Consider the following 15,897-nt stretch of genomic DNA (forward strand, 5'->3'; position numbering starts at 1 on the left):
GTATTTCTAATTTATTCGAGAGCTAATTTTAGAACAGGCTGGATTTAATTTCGCATATCTCTCATATACACATCAATTTTTATTTGTTTGTCTTGTTTACAACTTAAAAATGTAACAATTAAATGCCTTTGAGAATTTTAAAAATTAAGCTAAAATTAAAGATTTTTTGTTTAAAACATAGCTAGTTTTTAATCAAAGAATTAAAAGATATTTGAAAAAAACAAGATAAATTTCAAAATAGCACTGTTTTTTCAATTCTTCTTCTTCTTCAGCTGCCTATTCACTCATATCATGTTGACGATCACATTTTTCCTTATTTGTAGTTTGTATTATTGCATGTTTTTGATTATATTTGCAAATTCTTCTCGGTTTTGTGCTGCGTGTACTAGTTCATCGATTGTTCTAATTTCATCCACTTCCTGATATTTGTTAAACATGGCTGTTTCGCAATAAACTGTGAGAAATTGCGAAAATTTTTCAAGTTAATTCGACATCTAGAATTGTTTTGACTTAAAGGTAGTATTTTTTATTAATTAATGTTCTTTAATTCATTGCAATAAGAGTAGCACATAAAACGTACATTTCTTAAATCTAAAATCAAGTGTAAAATGGCTTACGGAAACAAATAAGTAAAAGAGATCCCTTTAAAGACTTTGTTTCAAAAATTTTCTATTTAAATGACAAAAAAATTTTCTTGAACATCAGATGATTTCAAATATTTAATTATACAATTTGTATTTAAATTTAAATACACATTACAGAGTATAAAATTCTTGGAAAATTTAATTTATTGAGCAAATAATTTTAATAATACAGAGTTGTTTGCCCTGCTTTCTCTTACACAGCGTTAAATTATGTCTCTTTTCAGACTGAAATATTTAAAAAAAATCAATTATAATTTTTAATGATTCTTCCAACATTCAACTAAATTTACATTACCGAAAAGTAAAAAATTTTGTTAGTGCTATTATTGAATTAAAGTTGAAACCTAATTAATTAGGTGTAGAATTACGTATAGTATTATTAAAGCCGTTTCAAGCGGAAAATAATAAGAAACTGAAAACAAACTACTTTTTTCAAAAAAAAAAAAAAAACAGAAAATTTATTTAATAAAATAGTCTAATTAGTGCTATAATATGAGCCCTATAATCTTTACAGCACATAAAATTTTACTCAATAATCAAAATTTATTGATGAAAACAAGAACCGATTAGTTTAACATAATGATGATATCTAGTGCCATGAAAATTTCATCAAAACAACTCAAGAATTTTCATTTAAAAAAAATAAAAAACATTCCAAAATATTTGAGTTTTTATTTCATTGGGATAGAAAAACATTAATTTCATCCATTTATCTTTAAAAGGATTTCCACTATTAAGCATCCAAATAAGGTAACAAGATAAAATTTTTCTGAAAAAGAAAGTTTGCAATTAAATTGAATTCTGATAAAATTGAAGCTATCACAATCTAATACACGTGCCAATTGAATCTAGACATCAAAAACAACAATATTAGATATATTGGGTATAATAAAAAATTAAAATGAATAAATAGCACGTGCTTAATGGCAAATTAACTATTATGTGTATGTATGTTTGTTATACTAAAAGAGTGTTAAAATTCCTTTCCTTTCAAATCTACTCTATAATGTATATATAAATATATTGATTTGCTTTATCATTTTTAATATAGTAGATGAGAATTTACTTCAATCAATGAGGAGAATGCCGATATTTTTCGCTTATTGTTTCTTTTGCTTGATTTTTTTTATGGCTTACTGTTTGATATGATTATTACTAAAAGATGAGAGCTATTTTTATTTCAGTTCCCTTTTGTCTCTGTTGTTAATATTCTAAAGCCCATAAATACAAAAAAAGGTCATAAAAATTAGAAGATTCAACAAAATGACAATATAAATTAGAAAAATAAAGGATATAAAAATAAAAATAAATTTAGAAATTAGATACAGAGTCTCTCCTATATTATTATATAAAGAATTCTTTATATAAATTTCTGTAATGCAATATTTTATGGATTTTCTACAAATTTCGTGAATTGCCGTGATGTCTCCAATGTCTGAGTGAAGGCTACATTCTCAGTGGTTTTTTAATAAAATGGATATAGGAAATAATGAAAGATTACTGTAGGTTTAACAGGTACTACACAGGTTTAAGAAAAATACTCCCAGTTTCACCAGCAAATAGATTTAATTCTTCAAAAATTCGATTAGAAATCTATTTTAATTCGGCCAACAAATATTTTCGAAGTTTTTCCTAATTTATCAAAGCGGATACTTAAAGATTTTTCAATATTTTTTTAAATTTTCAAGTGAATGATGAAACGATTGGCACGTGTTATTTCGCTACTACAGAAATTCTCTCCAAACCAAGTACCATAGGTAACTATTTCAATACCCTTAAAAAATTCTGAAACCGATTAAATTAAATCTGATATATTCTTTTATGTTGAGTAAAGCAACTGCAATATGTAAAAGTCTTACTAGATTTCCTAAAAACAAAATTTATAATTTAAATTAAGCGAAATTTTTAAAATTCCCGAAACAAATAATATTTTCCTCTTTTGTTGAACTTATAATATATTTGCTAATCCTTTTTTTTTTCAATACCTTCTTCTTTATACACATTACTCTGTACACACATACACACATGTGCATACAAAATTTTAATACTAAATTTGTATCTTCTTTAAATCTTGTATCCGTTTTTATTTTCTTTAGTAGCTAAGTCTGTAAATATTTTTACTATTTAACGTTTTTTAAAGGAATTCTTCTGTTGTTTATAAATTTTCAAATGTTGTATAATAATATGTACATAAACGTATATACAATGTTATCAAAAAAGTGTTAGAATTCAAATAAAAAAAAAAGCAAGGAAAAAATTCTAATGTTAAGCACTTATTTTTCTTTCTTAATGTAAATTTATGCTTTAATGCGAGAAATTATCAACAGGGATTCGGTACATATACTAATATTTAGGATGGAAGAAAAATTTAACTTTTTTATTCTTTCAATTTTGAGATTAGTTGCCTTAAAATATGGAGTAAAACTGTTGCATCTCCAATATCGAGGAAAATAAAAATTTTAAAGAGATTTTGAGAATAATATCGTTTCCGAATTGAAATTTTGTTCAAAAGGAACGATTAAATTTTCAAATTCCCCACATTTAATTAATTTTATATTAAAAAACTATTATTGGTTTTCCATTTTAACGATTAACAAGGATATTAATATGTTGAACAACAATTATGTTAGATTAATTAAGAATTTCTCAATTTTTACATGTTTGGTGCGAAATATAGGACACCTTTCACCCTTTTTTATTGTAATATTCGAAAACTTCCACAGAAAACTTATAATATCTATAAATTTTAGTGCCCGAGAATTTCTATAATAAGAAATGTCCTTGTAAGCATTAAAATATTAATGGAGAATTGAATATCCTTGAAAATTTTTAATTTTAAAAATATTTTTTAATCCAACCTTACAGAAAAATTAAATAAAAAAATTTTGTTTAGGCATTCAAATGTATTTTAATTTGAAATGTTTTTAAAATAAACATTTTTATATTTGGCAAAGAAAGCAAAAGGATAGAAGAAAATATTCGCAAGAAAACAAAAACAAGTGAACACATAAATATAAATTTTATGATTTAACAGCATACACTTTTTTTTTTGTATTTGATGAATTGATAACATTAAACAGGATGATCATAAAAAGCTATATAAAAAAAAAAACAAACAGGGAGAAAATTTCTTTCTGAATGGACGCGTGTAATTTTTTATTTTTTATGTAGCTTTTTTTTAGGAAATTTCGGCGCATTTCATTTGAATTATTTTTGTTTTTTTTTTTCTTTGCAGAGAAAATTGGAATATTTTTTAAATAATAATAATATAATTTCGAATGGGAAGTATAAGTAAATACATATTATGTAAATTACCATATATATATATATGATATATCATATAGAAATGAAATATTTACAGAAAATATTCACCACTTTCGTTGAATTCAATAATATGGAAGTGGGAAAATTTTTTTTAGTAGATTTGGGAAATCTTTTATATCATTTATAAAAAAAATGTTAATAAGGGATTTTGAAATAAATCAAGTTTTTGTTGAATTTTAGTATTATAAATGAGTTAATTTTTTATTTTACAAAAACTTTAGTAAAATTATAAGAAAAATATTAACAATATTTGAAAAAAAAAATGCATACTTCTAGGGAACATAATATGAAAGTAAAATATTTACCAAAAAAAATAATAATGTATTGTTATAATAAATAATATCTTGCCATAACGTTCATAATAATGAATTGTAATCACTAAGAAATTTTTAAAATTAGCTTGAAAAAAGTTAATGAATTTGAATAGTTAGCTAATAATTTTTTTTAAAGTGGTGGCCGGACAAGTGAAGCTTTTTAACTCGACCAATAAGATCTTCTCTGATTCGCGATTCAGTTTCATGAACACTAATTCTAGGGCCCGAATCTCAGTATTACATCCAACTGGAGCCGTGAAACCCCCGAAGGGAGCACAAAATTTCGATCGAACTACGTAAGTCTCACCCGGGAAACAGTCTCACACCCGCATACCAGATGAGCATGGACCGTCTCATCCTTTTTCCCCTAATTTTCCGGTCCAATGTAAAACAATGTCCAATGAGTATCCCAGCCACCAGGCTCAAGTCTCGAAAACTCAGCTAGATCTGGTTTTTCTACCGCTCCCTAGGGACCATAAAACGTTTCTGGAATACGCCATTCCCTGACAACTACTACCCAAAGTAAGACTGCGTCCTAACAAATACAGTCGCCATCCCCCTATGAGCTAACTGATCAGTATTCTCGCTCTCTTTAATTTCTCGGTGCCGGAGTATCCACATCGGGGTTAAATTGTTGTACCTAGTCAAACCAATATCGACTCAGTCCGATGATTTTGATGTTTTCATCGATGTCTGGTAGAAAATACCTAATAATATTAATAAATAATATTTGATTTTTATTGTTGTACCCTAACAGTATGCAATTTTTTTTAATATTCAATAATAATAGTAAAAATATTGAATATACTGCAACAATATTTCGTTGTAAAGTATTACTTGTGAAACTCAGCGAATTTTAATTCCTAATAAAATAATAATAAATTCAGAACCCAATTTTACATTCCACTAGCCTAATCAACATAATGAAAAGAAAACAAATATTGTCATATGAGTAGACATATACTTTTGATTTAATATATAAATTTTTCCGAAAAGACAAGCATGCAACACTCAGCCAATCTGTAACCGTATGTTTACGCAATATTTTAAAATTTTATGTGATGTTATGTAAAAAGTAAAAATGAGGGATGAGGATAAAATAATGAGAAAACTAATAGAGAAATTACAACTTGCTTTAAATTATGAAAGTGGATAAAAAGTGAGATATGGAATGGAACTATGAATGATAACAGTTTGTGATATATACATTAAAATTACATTCTAGAACATTCTAGAACCAGTTATGAAAGAATGACATCTCATCATATTCCTTTAAAAAATTTGCAATAGAATATTTTTACCACTGACTAGACAAATATATTCTAATAGATCATATTTTAATGCAAATCCTTAAAAAAAAAAAATTGGAATAGAAAAAGGATATATGAGAAAGAAATTGTAAAACCACATCCTGATACTTCCATTTTTTGAAAATGTTTATAAAATATTTTCATCTAATTTTTATATTTTTGTTGTGCTTTTTATTTTATACTTTTATTCCCATTCTGGTTTAATGGATAATGTCAGAGATTAATAACAACAATATAAATTTGAATTTCATTACTTCACAGTTCTACAATTATTATTGTACGAATTTTACTGGTTCGTCTACATAAACAAAAAAAGAACAATAATAAAAAATAAGAAAAAATGTTGATTTTATCCTTATATTTATGAACATTTTCCTTATTATCCTGTAATAAAATTTTACAACAAAAAAAAGGCAACAAGCAAGTATGAAACACTGTATAATAAAAAAGTATTAATTTTCTTGTGTTTGTTTTTTTTTTTTTTTGTTTTAGTGTTATAATGATCAAGGGTTGTAATAATTTTAGCAAATTTTCAATTTTATTATTATAATAAATTTTTATTTTTATGTACTTTTCACGAAAAACAGAATATTAATATCATCAATAATTTTTTATTGATTAAAACATTAAATCTATGTTTAAAGTTATACAAAATATTAATTTGTATACAAAATATAACAATAATGAAATAAATTTAAATTTAATTTTTTAATAAAAAATTAAAATCTTTATTTTTTCTAATTAAAATGAGCTGGTTAATTACATGGTTAAATAGATTTTTATGAACTGTTATGGTACTTTTCATAAAACTTTTATTATAATAAAATCTTATAATAGTAGGGGAATAAATTTCAATATTGGAAGATTGCATTAAATTATTAACTAATTTTGTATACAAACTGATTATTGTTTTGAAATTTTTAATTAAAACATTTAATATTCTAATGTGAATAACATTATATGCAAGTGTAATTCCAGGGCCCATAATTACTTACTTATGCAATATTGACACCCAGATTGAGTCACCTTCTCGCATTTAGTATGCTAATTCAGATTAGCTCAATATAATGTTATAGTCTTATTAAGTGTACCATCTACTACATTTATAATTTTCCATCTCCATGATTTGAAGTAACATTAGTAATGGGATCGCTTAAACTACAATTATATTATATCTAATTTACTATTCATAAAAAGAAACAAAAACCTTCTTAGTCTTATGTAGCTATCCATCTAAATTTTTTTAAGGAAAAGGAAATTTTGTCATCAAGGTAGAAAAATTTATTAAAAAAAATTTTATTGCTCGCACTGGACTGGAACCAGTGACCTACAGCTTTCTAGGCGAATGCTCTATTAACTGAGCTGCAGCGGTTTCTGCTACCTTTTACTGGAAAATTGTTGTTCATATTGCTTTACAGTAATATACATACATAATGTTACATTTCACTGCTTCGAGAAGCAAAATTTTTTAATTTTTCTGCCTTGACTCGTTACTTTAATTACGTCACCCATCTATTCTACAGTTATATGACGAAATTCTGATTTGTAAAAATTCCCTTTTCTTCTTTATCAAGTCTTTTTTTGCTAGTTGAAATTTTAAAAGTATATACAAAGTAATAAAATTTCAGTTGCCCTAAAAATTACCAGGCACCAAAGTATGTTTAAGGAAAAATTTTAATTGCTGTTTTATGCATGAAAATTACCTAACTAAAGAAAATAAAATTTCTAAATATTTCAGCACTATGCTCATACAAACTTCTGTATTCTTTATAGCATATGGATAATTCTACAAAAAATTTCTATTCGAATACGTATTTACGTTACATAAAATTTAGTTATCCAAAATCAAAAAACCTAAATAATAAAATATTTTACAAAAAGAGAAAATGCTCGTATTACAAAAATAAATTACACAAAAAAAAAGAAGATTAAGGAACGAAAAAAAAAAAGAGGATTAAAATTAAACATTTTCAGGTTAATTGATGATTTCAATGAACGCAAGCGGTAGGTTAACAAGGCTACCTGTACGCCTTTACATAGTCATTTCACTAAGCATTTTTGATATTTTTTTTAATAAGGCACAGCCTTATTTTTTAATATTGCGGATTACAATATAAATAGATTAATATTAAAAACTCTGTGATAGTTTTTTATGAAAATTTTAAACAGAGTTAAATAAAATTGAAGCTTTAGAATTATTGAGTTTACATTTTCCAGAAAAGAGTATAGAGTCTTTCTTTTAATAATATTCCTATTATAGCCTCCAGAATTAATTGCATTCTACTTACAGATAGTATTACTACTGTGTAATTCAAAATTAAAAGAAATTTCTATTGGATAGATGTCGTGGAACGCACTCAAGTGAGCGATTGTAGACAAAATCTTCAAGTTTTATTAAAATTAAATTGAAACCCCATAAGTACAGATCTAAAGAAGGCTATATTATTTAAATTTCTTAATTAAAATTTTCCATGTAGTACACGATTTTGAACCCAATCAAACTCAGATTTAGAACCCAAAACAACATATAAAAAAAAATCTGATGTGGTCAGCACATAACCGACCGCATTGTGTATTGTCTAGTTAAATGAAAGTGTTACAGAATATTATAAAAATGTCTGTTAAATACTTCTTTCCAATTTTTAGGACATTAGTAAGCTTATAGTTAACATACTTAGAAAAATGTAAATTTGGCTCTTAGTAGAGTTTCGCTTTGTGCTACCCGAATTCCCTGAAATGCTTGCCAGTTAGTTTCGGTAACAACCAGAACTCAAATATCAAATTTCAAGAAATTCCATCAATTTGTTCTGTGGATATGGTGAAAAATGTGAAATCGGCCCGCAAATCAGTTCTGGAGCCCTGATCTTTCCAAAAAAGTTATATGTTCATTGCTTTAATATGAGGAATTCATATATTAAATTTCAATGAAATCGGTTGATTATTTCTCTTTATATACACAAAAATGTATATTTGGCCTGTAGTAAACGTCTAGTTGCCGATGCCTGATTTCTTCCAAAACATACGAATTTTTGCGGACGGTCGAGCTGAGCTTATATAAAAAATTTCAAGTAAATCGGTTGAATACTTTCTTCAAAATGTTCAAAAATGTAAAACAGTTTATTTACACTAAAAATAGTTTATTTACACTTCCCTACTATGGAGAAGTACGTTCCCACCGAAAACTTGATATGCAAAATTTGTTGCCATCACATAACCTACCTATTGTTAACACAATACGGTCGGTTGCTGTACGGTTCTCCAGTTTGGGGCGACTGCGCAAAGACCCACATTTTGAGACTACAGGTAGCACAGAACAAACTCTTGAAGATGATATTTAATCTTCCCTTTTACTACTCTACCACCAAACTACACAGGAAGGCCAATTTGAAAACTATAAATGAAAAAATATTAATTTTAAAGGAGAAATTTAAATTTAAATTACAATTTTCTGAAAACGAAATCATTAAAAATATGTACCAACAATTACTTTAAAATACCAAATTAAACTTTTTAATAACCGATAACAATTTTATTTTAGTTTTAAGTATAGTTATAAGTTCGAAGTCAAAAAAGGTTTTTTCCCATTTTTCCTTAAAATTGCATATTTCTCAATTAAATAAATGCCAAAATATGTATAAAACATTAAAAATATCTTAGTTGTAAAGACTTTAAAACAGCCTAAACTCTATAAAAACAATAACCAACTATTTTAAGACAAAAATTTGTATATTACTGGAAGATTATAAATAAATAAATAAATAAATAAATAAAAATACGGTCGGTAAAAATATATTCTTAATTTTGAAGCACGAAAAATTTTAAGAACTTTAATATAATTTTACACTCTCAACAGACATTTTAAAATGCGGTGCCAAATATGATGAATTTCATCATACGATATCACAAACGTGGAGACTACATTTGATAATAAATTTTAATCATACAAAAAACAGGACAATTACACCACAATTGATATTTAATTTACAAGACGTGTGTGAGTATTTCTGTTTTCCTTTTTATTTTGCGACTCGCCTCAAACTATCTAAAATAAAAAATTAATTTTCATATCCTTTTTTATTTCGTCGGAATTTTCTCATCGTAATCTAAAATAATATTAAGGATTTTTTTTTTTATAACTATAATGTTAATGGCAAAAAGTGGCGTAAAAACTTATAATTAAAATGTTTTGTGGTTACATTTAAAACAAAAAAAAAATAATTAAATTAATTACTATTGGTATAAAATATAACGACAATATTTTCTACATTATAATGGTGGATAAAATTACAGTTAATTATAATTAAAATGAAATTTTCCAGTTCGAAATTGGAAATTATTTGCTAGAAAGTTGGATAAATTTTTTTTTTTGCTTCGGAATAATCAAAAATAAAACAAAAAAATGATTTGGCAAACAAATGCAAAATAATATTGAAATTTGAGTGAAATTTGAAAAGCTGTTATGAAAAATAGAAGGAAGCACACCTCCACAGTTTTTTCGAGTCAATTTTCTTTTACTGCCTTTCTACTGAAACTGCCTTCTTTTACTGAAATTCATTCGTTTGCAAAAACCTCAAGCTTTTCATGTGAAAGTTAATTTCAAATTTAACCTAACTTGAATTCTCAATAGAATAAATAACGTCGTATGGCACAATAACACAACAACGTGGTCGAATATTGCTTCTTTTAATATTAAAATTGTAGACGATAATTAGTAGATTCAAAACTTCAAAAGATTTTTTGGGAAATTCAATAACTGAGTTCCTATGTAAATAGATGAAAAATTTTCAACAAATAGCATTTGGACTATAGTGTTTTCTAAATTTTTGTGTCACATAGCAGCCTCTTAATACATTTTATTTGAACCATTAGAAATGACACAAATTTCAATGGCTTAAGGTTTTTATATCGCAAATTTATACGAAATTTTCTGTTTTGAACTTTGCACTGGGAATACAAAAACTTGAATTGGTAATTTAAGATTTTCATTTGAAAATAGTTTTTTACAAAAAAAAAAAATAAGGACGAAAAATAAAATAAGGTAAAAATTATTCAGGATAAATTTTCACGAAAAAAATTTAATTTCTGTAATTGTACAATTATTTTTTATTTTATTATTCTGGTTTTAATAACGTTAATTTATTACGTTATTTACTATCGATTATTTAAATTTTTTAATTTGAGATTCGGAAATGATTATAACGTGATTAGTTCAAGGTCATATTTCCCTATTTAAATATTTATGAAATTTTTTGTTTTTCTATTCGTTTCTAACTCAAACATTTAATCTCATCAGATTCATAGGTGACAAAGTACGCTAAGATTATATAAAAAAATTTTTAAAACTGAGAGCTCTGATTTTAAAACTGAACACAATTAAGCTCTTGCTATGTAATTTTTTCAAATTAGAAGTGTTTAAATAGCATGTGAGCTCTGTGAAATCTGAAATTGTTTTTTGAACATGTAAAATGCTATATATGAGCATAAATTTTTAACTCTGAACGCTCTTCTAAGGCAAAACACGAATATAAATTTATTTTTTAGCAGATGTGAATCTGTTTTTATGTAAAAATCCTAAGACTCCAATGAATAATTCACTTAACATAAATGCTTTCATTTCACAACGTTTTCTGTTTCATCTAATGTTGGATGTTCCTACAAAATTTATAATTTGTATAGTTTGCATATAACATATGAAGCTACATATGAGTTACTTTATATGTAAGTTATACTAGAGTAATTCCAAGAAATACATAACAAATACTTATATGCATTTAAGAGTTTAAGAGAGTAAGAGTCAATAGCTACCTGAACCCATTCGAATTTGCTTTGTTTTTTTGTGTTTTTTCTGGTTTTTGGGTTTTCGTTGTCCAGGATCAAGTTCAAAAAGTGTTTCATTACCATAAATAACGTAAAACAACTTTTCTCAGGAAAAAAAGTTAACAATAAAAAAATTGCCTGTGCAAAAACTTTGCATATTGTATTGCATATAGGCTCATGTATGAAAAAAGAAATTTTACATGTTTTTTTGGTTTTTCACATTTATTAATTAAGATTGACGAATCACTGGTATCAAATTAATGATAAATAGTATTGATTTTAGTTTTCACCATTTCTTTTTTCCACCATATACAACATCATGTTGACCTTATCTTTTGTAGAAATATTTTTAAGATGGTAATTACATTATTTACACAAGGATATTTTAGGGTAATCAATCTTAATATACCTTGAAGTTGAAAGAAAAAATTAATCCGGTTATAAGCTATAAAAAATGTGTTAGAAACAAAATATTAAATCAAATAATAGATTTAGGATAATGACCTTGAGATTTTTCTCTAAACCACACAAAATATATTGACATTCTTACTTAAACTTTACGTTATGTGTTGTATAAAGACTTTTATCATTCAGACACAAAAAACAAAACAATTTTTCTTGTTTTCTAATTTGCAAATTAGAAATGAGTTGATTATTTTTAATTAAATTTAATTGATATTAAGGGTATTAAGAAAATGAGATTCAATCATTAAGATTTCAAAGATCAATATATGCTACGAAACTCTTACACGTGCAGTGTTAAAGTTAAATAGCACATAGTTAATATGAGTGCATTTAAAGGGAGATTCATCTGATGTATTCGAAGCGTCTAATAGCACAAAATAATATAATTTTTCTTAGTTGGAGTGTTATGCTGAATTGTAAGAAGCACTAAAAGAAATATCTAATTCATATTTTTCGAATATTACTTAAAAATTCATTAATTAAAATTTTGCAGAGTTCAAAAAAATATTTTTATAATTCTATTCTTACATAAAAAAATCAAAATTCAAATACAAATTCTATGTGAATAATATTATCATAAGTTTTCGTGACAATGCCCGGTAAGGTATCAATTGCATAAACCGGGGAAAACGGACCCTTTATGTGCAATTTTATGGGGGCGGTGATGTGATTGCTTTGCTCATTCTTTTCGACTTGTCTCGATGGCAAGGTTTCCTGATCGTTCGAGAACTGCTGTCTAATTCGGTTGGGGATACCTCCAGTTTTATGCTTTGAACAGAGATATTGCAGGCGGGAGTGTTGGGAGACTACAATAAGTAGCGAATGGCTGTTCTGGCTCGGAGAATTTGTTCTTTTGGTCCACTCGGTTCCATTAGAATCTACCAATCATAAATTTTCTTCAAAAATTTTTAAAAATTATTAAAACAAAAATATTTTCTGTTAAAAAAATATCTTGAATTTTTAATTTATTTTTTAAATTATTTTCAGTTCACATAAGATTTATGTAAAGCATGGAATATCTGCAATTAAAACCAAATTTTTCACCAAAATTTTTTTAAACAAATTTTTACCTTACTGGCATAAAAGTATAACCTTAAATAACCTCAAAAACAGCAGAAGAATAAATAATATTTTAAATCAAAATATGAAAGGTGGTCTAATGAAAGCTTCATAAAAATATTTTATAAAAAACAACAAAAAAAAAATTTATTCTTTATTTTGCATATTTTATGTTTGAGGTTTTTCAGGCTTTGTATAACACTAATAAATTACTGTATGTACTTACAAATATTTTTTTTGTACATCCTAAAAGTAGGCAAACAAACTTTCATATTATGTAAAAACAATTTTTTGTTCCTTCCTTACACACATATCGAAATCCATAACATTTTCTTAGTTGAAATTCAAAATATATACATATATGTACATACATTTACTAACAAAATATACACATATAATATACGCTTAATATTACAGATTTAAGATCATTCAACTTTAAATAATTCCATACATGAAAATTGTCATATTTAGCCTTAAATATTTGCCTAAATTTTATTTTGAAAAAATAATAAGTAAGTAAAGGAAGAAAAAAATTATAATAAATATACTCGAATGTATAACATTTGAAATCCCACAATACAAATTTATAAATTTTCACCAGTTTTTATCCGATTTTTCAAACCAAAATGATTCACAAAGGTACACAAGATTATATGTATATACAGAGGATATGTATTATAAGTGGGTAATCCAAAGTATGTTAAGTTATCATATTGCAAATATTTTCGTCTTATACACGGGGATAAATGATTTTGTGTGATTGGATTATGTAGATGACTTTTGATTCAGAAAATCACCTGTATAATATAATTGTGTCTCCTAAGTAAATGGAGACTAAATACGAATAAGTTTTTGGAAAATTACAATTTAATTCTTTTTAAATATTTAAACTTATTTAAACTTTTATATTTAGAACTAAACAATGGTCGTTTCGGCTAATACTAATTACCTACTAAATTAAACAAATAAATAAAGAAAAATGCGCAAATAAAAATTAAAACGGTTTATTAGAAAATTTAATAATCAGAGAAAATAATATATTGTGTTAGCTGTAGCTTGTACAAGACTAAGATCTCGTGTTATCTGGATAATTACGAAATTCTCTACAATTTTCTAAAATTAAAATTTATTTTAATTACTAAAATTTACTAACCAATTCCTCTCTAATTGAAATAATATTTTAAAACCTCAGATTCATTCCTCGAAATGAGATTACCTCATAATCTTAATTCTATATTCTTGTATATATTATTTGTTTATCTACCAAATTCTTGTACCATAACACATCCACATCTTATAATAATTTACATGAATAATACATGCATATGTAAAAGTAAATTTCAAATATATTTACAAGATGAAAGTAGAATACCATGAAATACATATTATCATTTGTAGTCCTTGTAAGGCCAACCAACCATTCATGTATAAAGAACCAGAAAAAAAAAGAAGATTTTATAAAATAATATTAAAAGAAATAAAGTATACTTATATAACCAAAACGAAAAAAAAACAAAAAAAAGCAGAGTAGACAGAAAAAAATATTAAAGTAAACACAAACAATAAATATTTCCCCATCGTAATGCTAACTGTATATGGAGAATTGAGCAAAAATAATAACAAATAATATAAAAAATGGTTATTTCAGGATACACATGTCGCAAAATATTCTATAATGTAATGGTAAAATTGTACAAAATGTTGTCAAATTCTTAACAAAAACATGGAAAAATTATAACATAAAAAGCAACTAACAGAAAAAAAAAAGAGTGTAATAACAGTGAATAATACAAAGTTAAACGAGAAGCAGCTCCAAAAAAAAGCATATAAAACAAAATCAGAATAGAATAAGTGAAAAATAAAAAATTAGTAAAAAAATTTTTGTGATTTATTTCATTTATTTTTTCTTTTATTTCGTGCACTTTGATTTTTACATATAACATTTTAGATAACTGTGAACTTAAGGATATTGAAATTCAAAAAAAAACTGAACCTGAAAACAGTTGGATTGTACGCTTATGAAAATTATTTTGCTGTTCAAACAAGAAATAAATTCTAAATCATTCTGACTTTTAATGGAATCATTCCAGGTCATATACAATATGTTCCTAAAATTTTAAATAATTATACATATGTTAATTAGCGAGGAAGTAAACTTCCGATTTGTAAAAAATTGCAACTTTTGCCTGAAAAATTAAAAAAAAAAGCCAATTTTCGAAAAAGGATAAAAATATTGCTTAACTCCTCAATTTATTAACAGCTGCAAATTTATTTTCCTTAAATGTTATAAACCAATTTAAAATTAATTTAGTGAGAATAGATAAAGCACTTGACATAGTAAATTTACAATAAATTAGCAGACTAAATTGTACAGTGAAATCATGTTGAGAAACCCAAAAATTTATTGAATCTTTTAAATTTTCTAAAACTTTAGAAAAATTTTTCCTACACAAATCGGAATTTAAAATTATTCTTGGTTAAAATTAGAAGTAGATACAGTATAGACCCACAAATATAATATTAAATAATATTAATTTCAGGGGTTGAGGTAAGTGAAACGGCTATTATTTAGTTTGAATGAATTAACCAATGCCATTAATATGTACACTATATTTTAAAGTTTTATATTAAAATTTTTATTAAAAAAATAAGTGAGTCCCAGTTCATATAACAGTACAATAATTTTGGGTTCATCATAACTCATCGTTTATATTGTGTGCATGCTAATATAGATGTGAATCTACGGTACACTTATAAAATATATTTCTGTATTTGCAGACTATATTATTATATTGTAGATAATGTAAACATACATAATGTATGATGCTACAAATTTAAGGTTATTCAACTTTTAATAATTCAATTTCTATAATTAAAGCTCTTCAAATTAAGAAGCTTAAAATAAATTTTTAAAAATAAGAACAAAGTAAGTAGCCCATTTATAATACGAGCCTAAAAAAAAGA

General features: G+C 25.4%; 1 protein-coding gene across 1 annotated transcript in view; it reads right to left on the bottom strand.

The window, feature by feature from the left end:
• Positions 1 to 329: 329 nt before the first annotated feature.
• The window catches only part of LOC129611444 (probable serine/threonine-protein kinase clkA), a 104,885-nt gene continuing 89,317 nt past the window's right edge, over positions 330 to 15,897 (bottom strand). The window contains exon 4 of the mRNA XM_055524622.1: positions 330 to 454. Coding sequence (XP_055380597.1) covers positions 330 to 454 — 125 coding nt within the window. The remainder of the gene's footprint in view (positions 455 to 15,897) is intronic.

The sequence above is a fragment of the Condylostylus longicornis genome, unplaced genomic scaffold (genome assembly GCF_029603195.1).
Source record: "Condylostylus longicornis isolate FDR11 unplaced genomic scaffold, ASM2960319v2 ptg000049l, whole genome shotgun sequence".
In the NCBI taxonomy this organism is placed as follows: domain Eukaryota; kingdom Metazoa; phylum Arthropoda; class Insecta; order Diptera; family Dolichopodidae; genus Condylostylus; species Condylostylus longicornis.